The sequence below is a fragment of the Rana temporaria genome, chromosome 3, assembly GCF_905171775.1.
Source record: "Rana temporaria chromosome 3, aRanTem1.1, whole genome shotgun sequence".
NCBI classification, from domain to species: Eukaryota; Metazoa; Chordata; class Amphibia; order Anura; family Ranidae; genus Rana; species Rana temporaria.
In genome coordinates this window covers 125,581,620-125,603,816 of record NC_053491.1, presented here as the reverse complement: position 1 = coordinate 125,603,816, position 22,197 = coordinate 125,581,620, and the positions used below count along the sequence as shown (strand labels likewise).

At 44.2% G+C, this 22,197-nt stretch overlaps 1 protein-coding gene across 2 annotated transcripts in view; it reads left to right on the top strand.

Annotated features, from left to right (window-relative positions):
* USP6NL (USP6 N-terminal like) overlaps positions 1-22,197 on the top strand; it is a 252,946-nt gene that overhangs the window by 143,018 nt on the left and 87,731 nt on the right. For both annotated transcript variants that reach the window (XM_040343385.1, XM_040343384.1), the window contains exons 5-7: positions 1,482-1,562; positions 6,576-6,683; positions 16,732-16,841. In XM_040343385.1, coding sequence (XP_040199319.1) covers positions 1,482-1,562; positions 6,576-6,683; positions 16,732-16,841 — 299 coding nt within the window. The remainder of the gene's footprint in view (positions 1-1,481; positions 1,563-6,575; positions 6,684-16,731; positions 16,842-22,197) is intronic.

The window sequence follows — 22,197 nt, the reverse complement described above, 5'->3', positions numbered from 1 at the left end:
ATGCGATTTGACATGTCAAATCACATTTGCCCGCAAATGTTTTCTGCACTATTTGCGATTTCGGTACGCGATTTACATTGACATCTGTGCAGAAACCTGCACAGATGTCTCTGTAATCGCAGCCGAAATCGGGACTGACAAGCGCAAGTGAAATCATGCGAGTTCAGCTGAGTTTGAAGCCAGTGTGAACCTGGGCTTAAACGGAAGAAAAATAGGGTTTTCTTCCATCTCAAAAAACGGAACTTAACGTAGGCAGATGTCAGCGGATGATCATCCGCTAACGTCCGCTAGCCCATAGACATACATGTGTGTCAGTTTTTCATCCGTCAACGAATGGAGGAAAAACGGACATACAGAACACCCATGTGAAAGGACCCTTACTCAAGTGTTTTTTTTACCTGTGGGTTTTTAGCTCATAAAACTCTCATCTCAAAATTTCCAAAAGCCCAACAAGCAAAATTCCATTTATTTCATTGACCCCTGTTCACATCTGAGCGTTCTGTCGCATGAAGAAAAACGTCTGAAGCTCAAAGTACAGGAGTTTATTTTTTGGCAGATTACAGGCTTTTTTCTGCTTTTACATTGGTGATCTTTTAACCCTGAAAATGCCTGTACAAAAACGCTGCAAAACTCTGCAAAAACGTCTGAAAAAAATACCTGAAAACGATACTCGGGTGTGAATGCAGCCTTAGGGCCAGTTCACACCAGATGCAGTCCAGTGCATTTTTTTGTTTTGCATCAAAAACGCATGTAAAGTAGGTTATATGGTTTCCAATTGCATAGTTCATACCAGTGCAGCCAGTTCCAGAAAAAAAATAGAACATGCTGCATTTTTCCTGAACTGTATGGGAACGCAGTAAAACGCTTCAAAAACGCATGGGGACACATCAAAAACACACTGGACCCTAGTATAGTGGGAATAAACAGGAAATAAAAAGAAAGGCATCCGGAAACGCACCAACATGCACTGTAAAGCATTAAAGACGCACATGCAGAATGGATTTGGAGAACGTTTTTGTGGTGTGAATTGGCACTTAATCTGCAAAATAAATAAATATATATCCTAGTCATAAACTTTAGCATGTCTTATATAAAAGACACACAAATTTCTACAGTATAACCAACTAACAATATTTGTAGCAACACTGGCACTAATTTGCAAATCCTGCAGGGAGCATATTAATTTGAAGGGAGAAAATACTGATATTTTATCAGTTGTGCTGACAATTTGTTGTCTGAAATTTCAGAACACAAACAGCAGCTCCATCAACAATCATGTCAGTTTATTGGAGATGAAAAATAATGTATTATCATATCAAGTGTCCCTGAATATAGCAGCTCCTGAAATGCCCAGGACGAAGTGTACAAAAAGATATATACAGGCACCTCTTTTTACTGATTGTTGGAGCTTTGTGGGATTGACTTTGCTATAGATTGATTTCTAACATAGTGTTTTGGCTAATCGTTTATTGTTTTTTCAGCAAAAATTTTTAGAAATTGAAAGGATCTCCAAATGGCTGAAAATGCTGAAGAGCTGGGATAAGTACAAGAACTCTGAAAAGGTAATACACTTTTTAGGGATCGTAGAATCAAACCAAAATCAAATGGTAACGATTCATGTATTCAGTTCTACCCAAAATGCTTTGGGTTTTGGGTAGAAACTGGGGATTTAAAATCGTGTTAACTTCTGAGGTAACTGTTGTCACAAGTATCGTTTTTTTTTTACATGTTGAGATTTTTCTTTCTGTTTTCATTGCTAAGGACTTAATGTGAAACATAAGACCCCTTTTACACCGAGAAGTTTTTCAGGCAGTTTAGCGCCAGAAATGGCGCCTAAATACCGCCTGAAAAACTTCTGCCCTGCAGTCTCAGGCGATGCGCTGGCGGGACCGCTCCAAAAGTCCTGCTAGCAACATCTTTGGAGCGGTCAGAGGAGCGGTGTGTTTACCGCTCCTCCACCACTCCTTCCCATTGAAAACAATGGAACACCGCGGCTATACCGCCGGCAATGTGCCTCTGCAGAGGCACATTGCCGGCGGTATAGCCGCGGTGTTCCTTTTTCGTTCCTTTTTCGGCCACTAGCGGGGGTTAAAAGTGCACCACTAGTGGCTGAATACCGCCACAATTCCGACAGTATAGCGCCACTAAAAATACCGCCGCTATACCGCCACCGCACCTCCCGCCCCAGTGTGAAAGGGGCCTTAGACTGCAGCTCCTCCTCCTATAGTAGGAGAAGCATGACTGCATGTTTGGGAGAATGGGATTAAGGAGATGGAATTCTGGTGGGAAGAACTGCTTTTTGCTTGAGACCTACAGACCACCAATTTATTGCCTGAATGTGGTACTAAAGACAAATATTGACTTGGGGCCATTGTTTTAAATTGTTGCTGTCATAATAAAAAGAAAAAAAAATCCAGTTAGAACACCATTATGTTTGCTAGTCAACTGCTGCAGGCTCCCTCCACTTTCATTTCAGTTGTATAAAAAAATGTGATCAATCAGCACAATCTACTAATTACAAAATAAACAAATTGCTTGCCAACACCTATAAGTGATTCAACAACTTATTCCATTAACCTTTAAACCAAACTGGTGTAGTGCAACTCATACCCCAATACCTATAAATGAATAAAATGACATCAAATTCATTCTCTTATATCACAAGTGCTATATAGCAACAACCGAATAAATATAAAAAAAAGGTGCAATACCCCATCAAATATCACTTTATTTTTTTTAGTAAAAAATAAGAACATATTAAATTTACATAGAATTTTTTTCCAATTAATATATATGAAACAGTCCAAATGTCCAAATTCTAAATAATATTCCAATGTGGGAAAGGGATATTAATCAGTGAAGACAATCCAGCTTCCAAAATAAACATCACTGTGTTCAAACTAAAAATAGTGACTCCGCCACCTCTCACCTCACTGTCATGACCCCTGCATCACCAGTAGGTCACAACACCCAGTTTTCCCTTTAGTAAAATGGAGTCAACAGCTGCCACTTCTGAATTCTCATTGCTTCCTATCCAGATAAGAGTGGTATGACCAATATGCATGTAGGCATAAAAAGCACACAAACCCCTAGTGTTCTGCATTTATAGCTCTTGTTTAATATTAAAAAAAGGGTAATGCGCTTATAAGTAAAGCACTAAAGCCAGTGCTAGCAGTGTATCGCATGTGTTTTACAATTGCTGGCACTCGGCCTAGGACAGAGAGGGCCGCGGGATGCTGAATGCACTGCTGAATGCAAGAGCATCATGGGAAATGTAGTGGTGCCAAGTTTCGCCATCACTGTGCTAGGAGGTTGTCTTTACTGATCAATATCCCTTTTCCCAATTGGAATATTTTTAATTCGGACACTTGTTGGACCATTTTATATGCAATAATTATTGGAAATATTTCTGCATGAATTCGATATGTTTGCATTTTTTTTTTTTACTTAAATTTATGGCGTGGTGTTGTTGCACCTTTTTCTTTTTAGACTTCTTAGGTTGTTGCTATATAGCACTTGTGCTATAAGGGCATGAATTTTATGTAATTTTATTCAATTATTTATAGCGATTTTTAGGTGTGAGTTGCGCTACACCAGTTTGATATACAGTTAGTTATATAACCTAAATTACTTTGCGGTTTTACCTTTAACATTAAAGTGATCCTAAACGCACACTGTTTAATTTACATGGTCCCTTCTCTTTCTGTATGAGGATGATTGCACTGTAATTATTTTAATAAAAAAGTACCTTTTTCACTATACAGCTGTCACATGACCCAGCTCTTCCCAGTCTGTCTGTAGAGAAACATAAGCAGAGGGGGATTTTAGTCCTCTGCTGCTGGTCAAAAAAAGACAAACGGCCTTTGGGATGAGTAAAAATAAATAAATATCAATAAAAAGTTTTAAATCCTTATACAAATATATATTTCAAATCATATCTTTCTTCATTTTGGCAATAACATGGTGTGGGTGGATTTCTGCCAGTCACAGGCTGTCGTGCTCATCCAGCCTGTCTTTTTTTTTAGAAAAGTAGGTAGGCAAAGCCTCCATCAATCTACATGTTATATCCCGCCCCCATTTTGTTTAGATGGTTAGTGGGCATGGAGGAGGAGGGCGTTTGCTGTCATTTACCCCTGTGTATACACCCACATGTATGACTCTATAGTCACATGGGCTGCACAGATGTGATGGCAAATGCTCAGCATAGGAACTCACTGAAAACTAGATGTGCGGAAGATGCCACCTCTGATCCGCAGAATACCCAACTGCATTGGGGACATGAACAGAAGGTAGAGATTGAGAACAGCAGTATCAACCAGTTTTTTTTTTTGTTGCAGAATACAGAAAACCAATCTCATAGTGACTGAGTGTGTGTGAACAACATATGTAGTACAGCATTTATTGATAGTTATTTTTTATGATGTGGGTTTAGTGACAAACTAAGGAGTATATTTCTGTTTGTTAAAAAAAAAAAAAAAAAAAAATTTAAACTAAATTAAATCAACAGAGATTTAGTTTTCTATGAAACGTAACATAAACATTTCAAAGAGGTTTCCCAGTAGACCAAGAAGTCAACACAGTGGTGGATCTCCGCAATTTCCCTACCTCTGGAAACACATCTCACTATACACGTTTGCTTTTAGACAAAATGTGTAGAAAAGTGGAGCTCATTTTCCTTTTTGTCTAAATGTTTGAACCCCAATAAAATCATTTTCCTTTATTCCTTATTGTCAGATAACCTTTGATTCCACATTTTTTCTGGAAGGTGTTGCCTCCTGGAATTCCTAGGTTGTGCTTTATTCCAAGCGCATTGCTAATGCTGCCTTGACATTTAGGTTCTGTTAGATTTCTGAAAACAGCTTGTCTTGAAGTAATGCAGCAGATAACCTCTTTCACCCGCTTCTCTCACACTGCTGGAAATGCCTGAAAGTATATTCCTTGTATAGAAGTTCTGATGTGAATAACAAAGACTGACGTGCCCTAAGGATTTTGATGATTGTACATCTGTATCTCATGTGCAGCATGAACCTGTGCTTGATAAACTATTATGTGTAAATCAAGAGTGTGGCAGCAAGGTGTAGAAGGTTATAAAATATTTCAAAAGCTACAATATTACAGTCAGAAAAGGAAATTACTAAATTAACATTTGAAGACTACTTATGATGGTGATTTGTTGTTGTAAATCATGTTCTGCCCAAAGAAAGAGGCTCATTACATATTTAAAACCTCTGTTTCATTGGTTGTTCTGTATTACGTTTTTTTTTTTTTCTTCTCTTTTCTGTGGTCCACCCGTGTTCAGACGTTGGGGTTGATTTACTAAAACTGGAGTTTTGGTGTCGCTGTGCATAGAAACCAATTGGCTTTCAGGATTTTTATGTCAAAGCTTAAGTGAAAGTTGGAAGCGGATTGGCTGCCGTGCACAGCTGAACCAAACTTTGCGCTCTCCAGGTTTAGTAAATCGACCCCTCTGAGTTGTAAAAAGGAGAAAGATTTCCAACATTACAGGGCAGCCAGATGTGCAGATTAGTGAATAAAAAAATGTATGCTTAGATCAGTCCTGTATATGTTTATTCTTATAGAAAGTAAATAGGAATTTCTAGTAGTGTCAAGTAACGTAAACTGCGCTTAGGTATGTAAAAAGTATTAGATGGAAAAAGCTGCAAACATACTATGACATATTAAAGGGGTTGTAAAGGAATTTTTTTTTATTTTTTAAAAATTACAAACATTTCCTACTTCCACTGTGCAGTTTGTTTTGCACAGAGTGGCCCTGATCGTCCTCTTCTGGGTTCCCACGACAGCTCTTTTGGCTCCTCCCCGCAATAGCTAACCCACTCGGGAAGCTCTCTCACGCGGGGGTAAGCTTACGGGCACGCTCCTGCCTCTCTTTTTTTATATTCGTGACTATTTCCAGTGTGTAAAAGTACATATAATGTGACTGATTAGTAATTCGAATAGGACCAAATTAACCCCACATAAAATTATATAGTACACAATTCCAAATGTGAAATTGTAAACATAAATGTCCAAAAAAGAGGTGACGGGAAATGACCACATCCAGCAATGTGAGAAACCTAGGAATGAAGGTATCCTGATGAAAACTGGAAGAGCCTCAACCAGGTAACACCAGATAGCTGTGACCTTCTAACTAAAGAAAGGTCAAAATGTGCATCATTACAATAATGTCATAGGAGTCTTCTCTTGTGAAGTCCTCCAAAAATTAGATGTTTTCCAGGAATCCTTCACAGGAATATCCTCAATTACCCATCCATCCATATGACTCAGGTGTGACAACTCCATTTGTTACAAATTCCATTTCCCAATTGGTTAACAATATGGTGATGAAAGATGTTTCTGCCAGGATTGGTCAGCTGTGGGCAATAGGCTAGCTACTGATAAGCTGTTGGCGTTATTGTTCAGCATGGGCAAAATCAGCCACATCAGATGAAAACTGTTTGTTTAGTCATCCTTTACCTTTTTATAGAATATGGATTATTTTTTGTCTACGCATGTAATCTAATTTAGCTGTGTTTTGCTGTTTTTCTAATTGTGGTCTATATGTTGCTTTTGTTCAGCTGCACAGAAGAATTTACAAAGGCATTCCCCTTCAGCTCAGAGGTCAAGTCTGGTCACTAATCCTAGATGTACCGAAACTGAAAGATGAGAGAAAAGACCTTTATCTGGTAAATTAAAACTTCCGAATTTAGTCAGCTGTTTCTATTTTTTGAACAGTGCATTCCAGGACCATGAATAAAATGGTTACCTTTTTATATTAAAGAAATTCTATAGTAGCAGTGTACACTTTCATTTTAGAACATCAGCATTGTTTATTCCATAGATTGTAAAGTGACAAAGTATACGTTCCACCATTACAGAAGAATAAGCATTTCTGCTTTTGCATTGCAGTAACAGGAAAACCGGCCTTAATAAATTAAACACAAGTAAACGGCTGTCTGTTTGTTTTGTTACAACAATTCAGAAAAGAAACATTGAACAAAAAATGTGCTCTTGTAACCATGTGCATAGGTTATAAAAGCATTCGGGTTTATTTACTAAAGCTGGAGAGTGCAAAATCAGGTGCACTTCTTTATAGAAACCAATCCGCTTCCAGGGTTTATTGACAAAGCTCAATTGAACAAAACTGAAGTTAGAAACTGGTTGGCTACTATGCACAGCTGCACCAGTATTAATAAATCTCCCCCACAGTCACAAACGGGTCAACTCGCATTGACATTCAAAGTGAGTAGAATTGCAGCAAATATTGCATATTTTCTGGTATTGGTGGAGGCCGTTTCTGTTAGAATAGCTGATCTTTTCATAAGGGATCATTTGGCTGACTTTGTGTATCCATTGGAAAGTGGTGAGGGCAGAAGTCTGCATCCATCTAAGTGCTATCATTTTACAAGCTAGCAATGTTTCTTTCAGAAAAAACTGTCATACCTGGGCCATACCACCTCATCAAGTATGCCAAGTAAACAGACCTCTGGTGTTATTAGAACAGGGGTATTCAGTAAGCAAGAGCTGAGGGCCACAACTTGTTTAAAACGCCTAAAGACAACCGGGCAGGTCCAGGTTAAGTGAATAAGTCGGCATTAGGGTAAGCTTACAGAGTTTGCCATAGATATATCATCCATGGAATGAAATCAGGATAGGGTGAGATGTATAATGTACAATTGAATAAATGTATTATTCACTGCTGGGGAAACGGAAAGATGGGATGGCCAAATGTCCTAGAAAACTAATTTTAACAATCTAATATAAGCTCACTTGAAAAATCCCCATTCATGTTGTGAGTGCTGTCCTTTAGCTAGCCAGTGTTTTCCACGATTTCCTGGATTTTCTGCTTGTTTTGCAGCTTCTCCTCTGCTCATTCCTTTGGTTTACGTTTAATTTCTAAGGACTATATAACCCATGGTACCTTGCTTGCCTGCAAACAGTAATTCATTTACTGACTGTGGTCCTGAAACGTCTCTCTGCATCTCTGTAGTTTAAACAGCAGGCTCTGTGAAATATGTAACACAGGCAGTGCATGTTCATAGGGCATAGTGAATGTGTCACAGAATTCAATGGGAAAAAATGTGTGGACATCATTTAAAAAGTATTTTTTTTTTCTTCAGGTTCATTCAGATTAATGGGCGTAGGGTAGAAATATTTGGAATACAATGTGGAAATAAATATTATTTTAAATTCTGACTGACCACTACACTTGGTACACTTTAAAGGTACACTTTAAAGTGATTGTAAAGGTTTAAAAAAAAAAAACTGTTATACTTGCCGCCTCTGTGCAAGAGTTTTGTACAGTGCGACCCCGATCCTCCTCTTGTGGGGTCCCCCCAGCGGTGCTCCTTCACTTCTCGAATGCCCCCACGAAGAGCCGCTTTCCATTGGGGCACTGGTGCGGGAGCTCTCCCGAGTCCTGCTTCTGCGTTCATTGACACAGATGGCAGGACTTGGCCCCACCCCCAGTTCCCTGGATTTGATTGGCAGCAGCGGGAGCAACTTATTTACCTGTAAAAGCCTCCTTTATAGACAATACTTGATTTTTCTGTTCTTTTACCTGCAATGAGAACAGGTGTTTTTTATTTTTTATTTTTTTTAAAGATCCAAATACTTTTCGAAGACCATTCCCCTTGATGACTACTTTTGTTTTACAGATCAGCAATAATATAAATGGATGTAAAGGCAAATAGAAATTGCTTGCATGTTTGCATATTCGAATCATGTCACATAATTTAGTTGAAAGTGTAGCATATAAAAGCTGTGTATAGATGCTGTGTTTTATAGTGATGCCATTTTATAAGGCAATAACCGTGGCTGACTCTTCTTTTTGATGTAGCAATGATTTAGACAACTAAACATGTATTAAAATTCATCAAAGGAAACATATACTGCCATGGCTGACCTCTCCTGATAATGAGAGTTGCCTGGCTGTCATGATGATACAATGGCAATGTGGAGCAAGCATGGCGATAAGGAATTTTAATGGCGTTAAAGCAAATTACAACCAGGCTGTAAGCATTTTCAGAAAGTCTTAAAATTTTACTAAACCCAGGACCCTGCATTCACTATAGCTGGTCTCCCACAGTACACAGAAATGTGCATGGGACTGTAATAATTTTAGTAAATATAAAAAAATATAAATATAAACTGATAAATACCTTTTTCTCATCAGCAGTATATAGCAGTTTTATGACGTCTATCAGTGTCCGGCTGATCAGTGGTTAAAGCTTGTAGGAGGAGCTTTCATTCTCCACTCACTGACCTATAAGGCTGCAGGACCCCTGACCCTCTGTTTAGACACTGCTGAGCACATGTCAACCCCCCTCCCCCCAAAATAAAAAATAAAATCTAGCAATGCACACCAACCTAAACAGGTGCAGAGTGCCTCTAAGGCTCTGTATCAGCAAATGGATTGGTGACGGTAAAAGAAGGCAGGGATCCGATAAGATGGGATCAAACGGCCTTTTTACACAAAAACTTTTATTGTGCATGAAGGCTCAGGTTCACTTTAAGACCCAATATTTTGATATTCAGCATAAGCATCCCTATTTTCAGATATTGACAGTTGTTTTGAAGTTGGAGCTATTAGACTTTATTTTAATCATGTGACCAAGTCTGAACTCTAATAATTGGAGTTCAGACTGTGTCACATGATTAAAATAAAGTCTCTTTTTTTGGTGTTAAACAGGCCCTGACCGTACCCTATTCAGTTCAGCCCTGAGACTTCTGGTTCTACCACTTCACAAAACCCTGGTTCGGCGACAGTTTGAGTATGCTGGCCAGTTCTGGTCCTCACACCTCAGGAAGAATGTGCTTGAACTGGAGAGAGTTCATAAAGGGGGCTGGAGGACCTTGGTTATGAGGAAGCACTGTGCAAATTGACAGTGCTATAGAAAGACCCCTTTCACACTGGGGAGCTTTGCAGGCGCTATGCAAAGCACCCTGAAACAGCGGCTCCATTCAAAGCCTTCGGGCTCTCTCTCTCGCTCTCTCTCTGACCATTGTGAGCACCCCTATCAGTGCTAAATGGGTTGTCTCATCCATGTAAGTGATAAATCTCAGAGAGCTTGTTCCTTTGAAAAACACCTGACTTTTTGGCTGGATCACCAGATGGGGGGGAAAATAAAATAAAATAATGCAGCCATCATATCTAAGAATTGGCAAGCTGCAATATAATACATTTTTGCTTTTGGGTTAAATACTGCTTTATGCACACATACATGAATTTTGTCTGGAGTTTCTTTGTAAGATATTTTTAATAAAAGATAACACTAGAACATTCTATTGCAGGATTTGCTATTCAGTGACTTGGGAGAGTTTACAAAGATCTTAATATTTTTGCAAGGTTCTGTAAATCTTTACAAAAAATGTTAAATATTAGTGACTGTGAAGTTATTTATACTTTTTATTTTTTTATATACATAAACACTTCTGTGTGTGCTACCATATGAAGACGCTTCCTTTGGTGACACTCGTGCAGAATTGATCCTGAGCCACACCTTGTGTGTTTTTTAAAACAGTGTGCTTCCTGGCCTCGCCCCCCCATCACTGTATTTGTTTGACAGCAGCAGGAGCCAATGGCTCCTGCTGTTCTCATGAAGAACGTGATGAGAGAGCAGCTGCAGGACGAGTTCAGGTAAGTATAGAGGGGGAGGGGGATCTAGGGGAAAGCTGCACACAGATTTTTTTTTACCCTAATGCAGAGAATGCCCGGGGATGCTCAAAATTACTTTGACGCATGTGAGGTCACTTCCAAGGCATAGGTAGGGTGTAGCTTGATGGCAACTGCATCAAATGTGACGAGAGCATGTTCGTCGTAGTCTATGACGTCTCAGTGTTTGTGCCATTTAAAAGAACGGCGGTTCTTTTGAATGGCCTGTGTGTACACTCGGCCGGCAAGAGAATCTTGCCAAGAATCTCGTCAGGAAATACAATGTTTTTTCTCTTATCGTCCATGGACGGACACAGCTCCTTAAATCTTGACAAGTGGGTTATGTTCCCTGTTTACAGGAGAGGACTAGGCAGAAACATGTTAAATAGTTAAATACATGTTACATTAACAGAGTTGAACAGCCCCGCCCAGGGGGCGGTCCCTCCAGACATAACCCTCCTCACTGCAGCTTGCAGCCTCAGTTTCGTTCTGCCTAGCAAAGGAGAAGGACGTATGGCTCCCTTTGGGCCCAGCGCCCTGAGGAGAAATTTTATTTTATTTTACTTTACTTTTTCTTGAAGAATCTTCTTTCAACTGTTGGCTGAGAGACAGGCTGGATATTATAGATCCTTGTAGTCTACTCAGTCCGACCAGCAAGCGTGGGCACACCTTTGCAAAGAGGCTTGGTCTGCCACGCCATACCTCATGACTCCTGAGGTGGCCGGTGAGCTTTGCTCCGAGGTCCACATATGACTGGGCTGTGGTGTTGTCTCACTCACAGTGGACCGGGCCGACAGCTACCTCCATTTCGGTTGTAGTTCTGTCAGGAATGCGTCAGCGAGTCCTCGCTTGGACGGGTAAGTACAGTCCCTCCTGCTTCGGTGGGTTGGTACAGCTGGGCATTCCTGGGGTTCGGGGGTCCCTTCCCCTTACTTCCCTGCTCCTTTCCCTTGCTGCATTGCTAACATTGCCGCTGTCAGGGGGGAGGGGGCCTTCCTGAGGGGACTGTGTTATCTGGCCTGTGCTTTTTCTTTTTTGTATTGGGCTTTCCTGTGAGGTAAAAAGCCCTGTGATGAGCACAGATGTTTATGATTATACTTCAGCAGACGCTGACTGATTGGTGACACCTGTAATGGTTTTGCTTTTTATGCTGTATCTGTGTCTTATCCTTAAATAAAACAGCCCTATGAGGCTTTTCCTGTTTAAACACAGGTCCCTGCAAAAGTTACCTCACGGTTCTTTTCCTCACAGGCAGCGCTGTGCAGTCTCCTCCTGAGGGAGTCCCCTGGTTACCCCTGGTCAGCGCAGCAAGTGGGTGAGAGGCCCTGAATAGGGCTCTAGGAGCTTTTGTATATTTGTATGGACAGGTGTGCATATTATAATACACACTATATGTAAATATTGGAGTCAGTATCTGGGTCCTTCCCCACATGCTGGTGGTGGCAGCAGGTGTTAGCACCTGTGATTCCCACAGAGTTTTTATTGTTAGTCCTGGACACAGTTTGTGCCAGGGTGGGGGTGGACTGCGGGCGGGCGGTAAAAGAGTGCCCCCTTCCCCCGTTATCCCCTGGGGAATGCTCTGTTATGGAGCCATGGACTAGGTACCTAGTTAAAAAAAAAAAAAAAAAAAAAAAAAGGCAGAATAAGGCATTTATGGGTGCGCTTTTTACTGCTGCAAGGGACTCTCCTAAGCTGCATAGTGCAGCTGGGTTTCCGCTGAGGGCTCGGTCTTTTTTGGATCACACAAATCAGACCGCTGTGTAGGTTTTTTCCTTCTGTGCCCTTCTTTGATAATTTCTGAGATGCGGAATGAGAAAAGCCACTGAGGGCTTTTGTAGTCCCTCACCGCCGGGCGGGAACCCCTACTTGTATGGATCTGACTGATAGAAGATCCGAAGTACTGACCCGTTCCATGTTTACCATGCTGGGGTCTGGCTTGCGGCCTATTGTGGCCACTACACTGGGGTCTCAGTGGTCGCTGGCGCTATTTTTTGGGAGATTTTTCAATTACATTGAAAACTCCCATTGGCGCCCATTTTGTCGTAGCCACGCTATGGCGCAGCTTACATTGTGCTGGCCTTTTTCCTGTGGCCGCGTTCTGAACGCTCGGCGGCCATCTTGGAGTAGTCCTGACCCCTAGTGCTGTATACAACTCACAGAGTGAGCATTTTGCACCAGACAGTGGAGGAGCACTGACTCTCTCCTGAGGTTATTAGCCTAGCGGACCAGCTGGTCCAGGGCCTCATATAGGTCTGTGATGCTTCATTGAATGCTGCGCCCTTGTTATCCAGGGCGTCTGTTTCAGAATGGTTTTATGCACACGGTGGTGTAGTGCTTAACTCCATTACTTGGCAGCAAAAGAGTCATTGGTTCGAATCTGCACACTGACGCCAATCTGCACACTGACGCCAATCTGCCTGGAGCTTGCATTGTCGCTCCCTGTGTCTGTGTGGGTTTCCTCCGGGTACTCCGGTTTCCTCCAAAGACATGTGTGCATACACCTACATAATATACATACACACTATGTGTGTGTATTATTTAGGGGCAACCCTCCCAGGCCGTCAAAGGCCCAGCTGGGGGACTAATCTGTCCCTGGGTGCATAAGCCGATCACGCCGGCACCCAAATCCTGCCAATGTATATAGCCTTCCCTCCCTGTCTCTAGGTGGGAGGGGCGGCTTGCAGGTTCACAATTCAGTGAAACCTCCCTGCTCTCCGACTAGTGGGTCTGCGAGGTGGTCTCTTCGGAGTACTAGATAGGGTTTCCTCCTATCCACAGAACAAAGTTCTGTCCTTGTGTCTTCCCCTCCCGGCACGTCGGTCTGCCTTGGGCAGTGTGGGATTTGCTAAGCTGCAAGGTAATTTTACCTTTCCTGCAGGACGAGAGTTTTGGGGTTTTCTATGGGCCTCAGGCCCTAAATACCTTTGTGAACGTCGGGTAGTTCCGCATGGAATCCATTTGTTCGGTGGTAGCTGCGCTTCATCCGGGGGATGTCCTGACGTCCTCGGACATCAGGGACGCATACATGCATGTCCCGTTTTGCACATGTCACAGTGTTTTTTTCTGTGCTTCGTGATGAGAGAAGGGTCTCTGTCAGCCTGTGGCCCTCCCTTTTGATCTGGCGTCAGCACCATGGGTTTTCAGCTAGGAGCTCGCACTTATTTGAATTTTGTTGGGACAGCGAGGCCTTGCCTCATTGGCTACTTTGACGACTTTCTTCTGAGAGCAGCTTCTGTCTCCGACCTAGTGGATGGGTTATTCCCATTCAGACCCTCCGAAGATTCGGGTGGATGTTAAACGTTTAGGCCAGAAAGTGTAGCTCAGTGGCAGCAAGCCTGCCCTACATGTGTGCGACCCAGGGTTCAAATTATGGGCATGCTAGGTTCCGACTCAGCGTTGGAGTATCTAGTGTTGATCCAGACTCCTCAGTGGCAAAGGTCCTTCTTCCCCTGGAGAAATTGCAGACTCTTCAGTCTGCGGAGAAGGTATTGGCATCACGCAATCGGTCTTCTCTCCGGGCGCCTGCTGGTTCAGGGTCTGTGGGTAGCCTCCTTCAAGGTGGTACTGTATGCCCAGTTCCACACCCTGGTTTTCCAGTGGAACTACTGTCCAGGTGGTAAAAATCTCTTGTCTCTGAAATCATTAGATTCCTGTGCGCCACCTAGTCAGAGTCTCTCTGAGTTGGTGACAGAGATTCCCGACTCTTCGGTCCGGGAAGTTGTTCCTTCCTTCCAGTGGTCGGTGTTTACGACGAATGCCAGCTCACGGGTTGTGAACCTGGAGGTTCACAAAACTGGGGGGTCCAGTCGGCCCTGAGTCGCTGGACTTGCGTGGACCTATGACCACACCTCCTTGAATGTGTCTGGTCTCGGTAGCTACCCAGGGTCGGGCCTGGCTAGTGCCTGGTGGAAGACCGCCTGGGAATACCAGGTGCTGTCTACTGTTCATTGTCCTACTATTTTAGGCGATCAGGCTATGCTTCTCCTTGTGGTCGACCAATCTGGTTTCAGCCGGACAACGCCACGGCCGTGGCTTCAGTCTACCATCAGGTATGCCGGCAGGCAGACTACTGGAGTCGCCAGATGCTGGACCAGGGCGACTGGTCTTTGTGCTTGGGGTGTTTCGGCTCCCTTGCAGGAGGTGAGCCTCACATGGCATGGATCTCCTGGCAGCTTGTCTCCGCCGCAAGGGTGTCAGTTAGTGGCCAGGTCTAGTGATCTTGTACAGACGCGTCAGTCGCGCTGGTGGCCCTGTGTTGTCTGTATCGGTGATTTTTTGCCATTCCTCCATGGTAGTTGCTTCCTCGGCCGCTCCACAGAGTGGATGCTGAGGAGATCCCGATGATTCTAATCGCTCCAGATTAATCTCGGCGTCCTTGGTACGCTGATATCGGGCGCCTGGTAGCGGAGGCACCCTGGCGATTGCCAGGGCAGGAGGTTCCTGTCTCAAGGTCCCATACTTCCTCCTGTTGTACAGTCACTGACTTGCTTAACATGGTTATTGGAAGCCAGACTTTAGGTGACCAGGGTCTGTCTGACTCGGTCATCTCAACAGGGCACCGTAGTCTTCTTCCGGAGAATCTACCGTCGCACCTCTCTTGGTGCGAAGGGATGGAGTGACGTCCACGGGCGTACTTTCAATGTCCAGGGTGCTGCTGTTTTTAAAGCTTGGATTGGATCTAAAAATTGCTTAAAGCACCGTTTGGGGGCAGATTTCAGCCTTGGCTGTGTTCTTTTAGTGGCCTTTTTGCGGCCCGTTCCCTGGTGGGTCCCCTTTTTTTGTGTGCAAGGGGTTTGTCATATACTTTCCCCTCTTGGCCCATCTCTTCCCCCATGAGTTTTGACTCTGGTGCTCTCGGTTCTTCAGGAACCTTCCTTTTGGAAACATCAGAGAGATTTTCTCTTGACACTATCTCAGAAGGTGGCCCCTTTAGTGGCCTTTACCTCTGTTAGAGGGGTTTCTGAGTTGGCGGTCTTGTCTTGCAAGCCGCCATGCTTGATCCCCCATAAGGATTAGGTGATGGTGCGCCCGCGACCTTCCCTTCTTCCGAAGGAGGTTTCGGCCTTTCATACTTTAGGCGTGGTACGCGCTTTGCGGGTATACCAGCCTACTACGGCTCCATTTCGGAGCTTCTGACTCTCTTTTGTGTCGGTGTCTGGTCCACAAAAGGGCCTGGCGGTCTCGTCGACCACCATTTCTCGGTGGATCGGGCAGGCCGTCATACAGGCCTATGCTCCTAAGGGCGGGCCCCCCTTTCCGGTCACGGCACTTTCGACCAGGGCAATTGGTGCTTCCTGGGTTTTTTTTTTTTTCCCGACATCATGCGTCGGTCTCACAGGTGTGCGAGGCGGCGATTTGCTCGTCCGTTCACGCTTTTTCCAGAATTTACATGGTTGCTGTGAGTGCATCTTATGATGTTTTTTTCAGCCGCTAGTTTTTGCCGGCGGCTGTTTAAAGTTGCACCTCCTCCGTTGAGGAGCTCTGCTTGTTTTGGGGTGAAGTTAAAATTGTTTTTACTGATATATTTCCCACCCCTCGTTTTTTGACACTGCTTGGGGACGTCCCACTTGTCAAGATTTAAGGAGCTGTGTCCGTCCATGGACGATAAGAGAAAATAGGATTTTTTGTACTCACCGTAAAATCCTTTTCTCTGAAGTCCATGGACGGACACAGCTCCCACCCCTCCTTTTTAGGTTTGTACTGCTTGTTACGAACTGAGGCTGCAAGCTGCAGTGAGGAGGGTTATGTCTGGAGGGACCGCCCCCTGGGCGGGGCTGTTCAACTCTGTTAATGTAACATGTATTTAACTATTTAACATGTTTCTGCCTAGTAAACAGGGAACATAACCCACTTGTCAAGATTTAAGGAGCTGTGTCCGTCCATGGACTTCAGAGAAAAGGATTTTACGGTGAGTACAAAAAATCCTATTTTTCCTGACAAGATTCTGGGCCGTGTGTACAGGGCTTTACAGTAAATACCCTTCGGGCTTAACAGCCACTTTTTTTTTAAGTGATATGCAGAGTTACCTGGTTGACTTTAACCGAAATGCCTTGTGTATTGTTTACTGTATTTCCCTACAGATTCTCAAACTGAAAGCAAGACGTTTGTCACCTGACATCAGACAGATTGACCTGGATGTTAACCGAACATTTCGAGATCACATTATGTTCAGAGATCGATACGGAGTAAAGTAAGAATAAAAAGTTACTTTTATATTTAAAATAAATCTTAATTTCTCCTATCACCTTCCAGGACGGCACACCTGAGAGATGAGGGCTCCTCCCTGCAGGAAACACAATCAATTGACAGCTTGTTATAAGTCCCCACACTTCCCCTTGATCCCCAGTATTGATTGTGTTTCTCCCGAACACAGCGACATGTTTGTTATGTTTAAAGACCTAAAGACCGGGGAGGGTCTAATGGTACCCCTGTTGAGACAGGTTTTAAGGAGGCCCGGGGAGGGCTGAACTAACCTGTAGGCTTTGTCCTTCTCACAGGTTGCCCCAGGCTGGCACCAGCGCTCTGGCAGCAGGGAGGGCGAGCCATCGCTGTGATGCAAAAACACCACCATTAAGCTGCTATCTTCACTTCCGGGTTTTTCCTAGGAGAAGGCACTGAGCTCCAAGCCTCCTTCTGAACATGAGGAAGAGGAACCGCATCACAGGAAGTGGGCGGCGCCACAGACACAGTGCAACCCGGACGTTTTAGGACCCCGGGAGACAGCGTGGAGAGTGGTGTGGAAGGTAGTGGAAGTGGTCGGCTTGCTGTACCAGCCCGTCCAGCGGTACCAGCAGAGGAAGGAACAAGAGGAAGGGAAGGCAAATGCAACTGCAGGCAGATCCAGGTTGGGGACTGGTGAGTACAAAAACCCCCCTTGGAAAAGGAGGAGGAAAAGGGAGGGGGAGGCCCTGGCTTCCAGGGTCTGAGACCATGGGGCTAGCCAGAACAGGAAACTGGATTTATCTTCTCACCTTACCTTTTCCTCCCCAGTACAACCTGCAGTCCCGGGGGAAGACAGAGTAATGTTATACATATGTTTTATACCTCTTGTCTTACAGACTCCCCCAGCGGAACCCAGAAGGCCTCAGTACAGTCTCCTGCCGCGACAGGGCATAGTTCCTCCAAAAAATGTGGGAACTGTAAGGATAAGCTCCCAAAGTCCCACTCAAAGCCCTTTTGCTATAAATGTATAAACAATTTAGCAGGGAAGGAGGGATGCTGCAATGATAAAACGTTTCCTTGCATCCATGCAGATGGAAATGCTGGCAACTGTTAAAGCTTTCCGTGAAGCAGTCGAACAGTCAGCGATTTAGAGTCCTGACACAGAGGAACTTACCCCTAGAGAAGGCACATCCTCTCGAGAAAGCCTCTTTACAGGGGGGACCCAGTGCCCTCCTCCCACCCTCACAAGTACTCCCTCTAGGCCAGGCAGAGGAAGATGGAGTGGACTTAGAAAGCCAGGCCAGATCAAGACACAGCTCAGAGGGAGAGTTGGATATAGACTCCTTTAGCCAGTTCCAGGAGGAGACAAAGCTAAGGAGACACCTCTTTGCTGTAGAAGATCTGGACAGACTCCTGCAGGCAATATACGCCACAGAGGAGATTCCAGAAACCCCTAAAGTAACCTCAGCACAGGATAAGGTTTATAGGGGGCTGAGCAAATCTCAATCTAGAGTGTTACCACTCCACCAATCCCTTAAGGATCTAGTCCTACAGGATGGAGAGAGCCTGAAAGGAGGATTGTCAGACAGAAAACTTGGAAAAGGAGATTTCCCTTTCACCAAACTGATGAGAAAACTTTCTTTAAAGGGTCACTAAAGAAAAAAAATGTTTTGCCTAAAATTAATGTCTGCGAGGTAGACAGACAGAATAGTGTAATGATTCTGTTAAAAAAAGAATAAATTCCTATTAAATTCCTTCATCTATATCACCTCCGGCATTCTACTTTCTGTTCTCTCATTCACTTCCTGGTTTGCGTCGTTCGTTCATGTAAGAACTACATTTCCCAGTATGAATTGCGGCACGCCCAGTAATTCACACCTCCTTGAAGTCTCTAACACGTAGAGAGCGTCCTGCCACACAGATGTAGTTCCCAGGAGGGGGTGAGCACGTTACTGACCACCGCAGTGAAGCCTCCCATCACGGTGGTCAGTAAAATCGGACAAGCAGGAAGTGAACAGAACAGAGAAGAAATAGAGCAGCTTCTGAGCAAAAACGAACAATGAGGAAGTGAAAAGTGGAATGTCTGCAGGTAAAGATGCTTATTATGAAAACAAATGTTTTCCCTTTACAACCCCTTTAAGCTCCCAAGACTGGATGCGGCTTTGTCGCAAGTCACCAAGTTGTCTGACCTCTCTGAGGACGCAGGCAGTATTAAGGATTTGATGGACCGCAGAGCAGAATCCCTCCTTGGAAAAGCTTGGGAAGCTAATACAGCAGCCATGGGTCCAGCCTTAGCAGCAGCCTGTGTAGCCAGGAATACAGATTCCTGGGTGGAGAAGCTCACCAAGCACCTGTCCCAGAGAACTGAATCAGAGGATGTTATCGATTCTCTAACAGTGATAGGAAAAGCTGTTGCTTACCTTGCGGATGCAGCAATCGAATCCGCAAGAGCTTCGGCTAAAACGGCAGCATTAATCAACTCAGCTAGAAGAGCTGTCTGGATTAATGCCTGGAAAGGAGATGTAACATCTAAGGGTAAGCTATGTGGCCTTCCCTTTCAAGGTTCGTTGCTTTTTGGCCAGGGCCTGGATGATGTCCTGTCAAGGTCATCAGAAAAAGGTAAAAAGTTTCCAGTTAAACCCAAAAAAGAGGGGTTTAGAAAAACTTTTCGAGGCCCCTCTGGGCAAGCAAAGCACAGAACCAAAAAGGAACCCAACAAACGGTGGGGCTATGGAAAGGGAAAGAAAAAGAACAACTTACTGTTCCCCTCTCCCAAAGCTGGCGACAAGCGAACTAAGTGACGCCAAGATCAGAGTGGGGGGACGGCTGTCCCAATTTGTTCCTCAGTGGGAAAAGATTTCGGACAGCACTTACATTTGCCGACTCCTATGAGAAGGTTATCGTTTGGAATTTTCGGCAACACCCCCCTCTATGATCACTCTTACACATCCTCCCAGTGATGCCCTAAAAATATCTGCCCTCCTGGTAGTTACTGGTACTGTACCAGTACCAAAATATTAACAATACCAGGGATTCAATTCCCTCGTAGTTGTTGTCCGCAAGCCATCAGGAAAATACCGCCTGATAGTAAATTAAAGAAACCTGAACAAGTATCTGGAATACAAAAAAATTACTATGGAAAGTATCTACTCAGTACGGAAGAACCTCATGAAGGAAGCCTTCATGATGACTCTGGACCTCAAAGATGCCTACCTACACGTGCCAATCCACGTGGATCATCGGGCATATTTGAGGTTTGCAGTGGTGGTTGGAGGAGAGATCCTTCACTGGCAATTCAGAGCCCTACCATTTGGACTAACAGCCAGCCCAAGGATTTTTACAAAAATCCTAGCAGAGGCAGTAGCGTTTCTGCATCTCCAGGGTATATCTCTAATATCTCTAATACCTTACCTGGGCGATCTACTGATCTCCGGGCAGTCAGCCTCCCAGGTCACGTTGGATACCAACAAAGCCTGGGTTGGATAGTCAATACAGAGAAATCCTCCCTCAAACCAGAACAGGTCAAGACCTTCCTGGGCTACATAGTGGACACCAGGCAGCAGAAGCTCTTCCTGCCAGAAGTCAAAGTGGCAAAATTAGCTTCAGCAGTAGGGGATCTAATAAAGACCCTGTTGCACTCCAGAACGGAAATTCTGAGAACCCTAGGCCTGATGTCAGCAAGTATACCAGCAAAAGTCTGGGCACAACTTCACTCAAGGACGCTTCATTTCTTCTTCCTGTCCTCTTGGGACAAAAAGGAGTACCTGGATCAGGAGATACTGCTCACCCCTCAGGTCTTGTCCTCCCTGGAGTGGTGGACAATTCCCCAAAACCTAAAAGGTCGACCATGGGCTCAATGGAACCCAGTAAAGGTCACCACAGATGGCAGTTCCTGGCGGTGGGGTGCCTACCTAGAGAAGAAAAAGGCCCAAGGGCAATGGAACAGCTCACTAGCTCAGATGTCATCCAACTACAGGGATCTCAGAGCAGTAGGGGAAGCCCTAAAAGCCTTCCAGAAAGACATCAGGGGCAAGGAGGTTCAAGTAAGCTCCGACAACGCCATGGTCGTAGCCTATTTGAGTCACCAGGGAGGTATCAGGTCCAGACCCCTACTGGAACTATCCAAGGAAATCCTGGACTGGGCAGAAGGAAAAGTTCTTTCTATTTCTGCCATACACATAAAGGGGACAAGCAATACAGAGGCAGACTTCCTCAGTCGTCGGCTGATAAGACGGGGAATGGGAATTAAACCCCTGAGCTGTGTCCAACTTTGGTGCAGTAATTCGGAAATCCAGAAATAGACCTGTTTGCCAACCGGCAGAACAGAAAAATAAAGAGATATTTCTCGATTTCCCAAGAGAAAGAGTCAGAAGGTTTAGATGCACTGACTCAGACCTGGCATTACAGGCTGGCATACGCCTTCCCGCCCTTGGCCTTGATTCCGCGGGTCCTTCAGAAGCTCAGCAGGTCTCCAGGCCAGATTCTTCTGATAGCACCCTGGTGGCCAAGAAGAGCTTTGTTTGCAAGTCTGAAATCCTTGGCTGTAGCGGAACCACTGAAGCTCCCAAACAGGATAGATCTTAGGCAGGGGCCGGTTCTACACCCAAGGCCCGGATTTTTTCCAGCTGACAGCCTGGTTAGTGAGCGCCAGATCCTGAAGCGTAAAGGCAGCTCAGAGAAGGTAATAAATAACCTCCTGTTGAGTAGAAAACCAGTGACTAAAAAGATTTATTCAAAAGTTTGCAAGACTTTCTGTTCTTGGGGTAAAGAAAGACAGATGACCTCAACTTCTGTTCCAGTTATCCTGGAGTTTCTCCAGGACAGAGTAGATTTAGGCTTAACAGTCAGTACCCTTTGGATTCAGATAGCAGCCCTTTCAGTCTATCTTGATAGAAGACTGGTGAAAGAGGACCTCATTGAACGTTTTCTGTTCGCAAGGGAAAGAGTTTCCCCTGTCCTTAAAAGTAGTTTTCCGCCTTGGTACTTAACTAGGGTGTTAGAGGCGTTATCTAAACACCCATTCGAGCCTTCGAGAAGAGGTTCCCTTTAAGTTTCTAACTTTAAAATTTGCATTTTTGTTAGCAATTACTACAGCCAGGAGGGTAGGGGATCTGCAGGCGCTGTCCATGAAGGAATGCTTTCTGCTGGTATAGCCAGATAGTCACTCTCAGGGCAGTTCCTTTGTACCTACCAAAAGTACTGTAGCATCCTTATTTTATAGGACGCAAGACATAATATTGCCATCCTTTTGTGATGAACCAAAAAGAGAAAGAAAAGGAAATGTCATTGTCTGGATGTAAGAAGGTGTCTTCTTTTTTATCTAGAGAGGAAAAAGAATTTTAGGAGATCCAATCACCTACTAGTTCTGTATGCTGGGCCCAGGA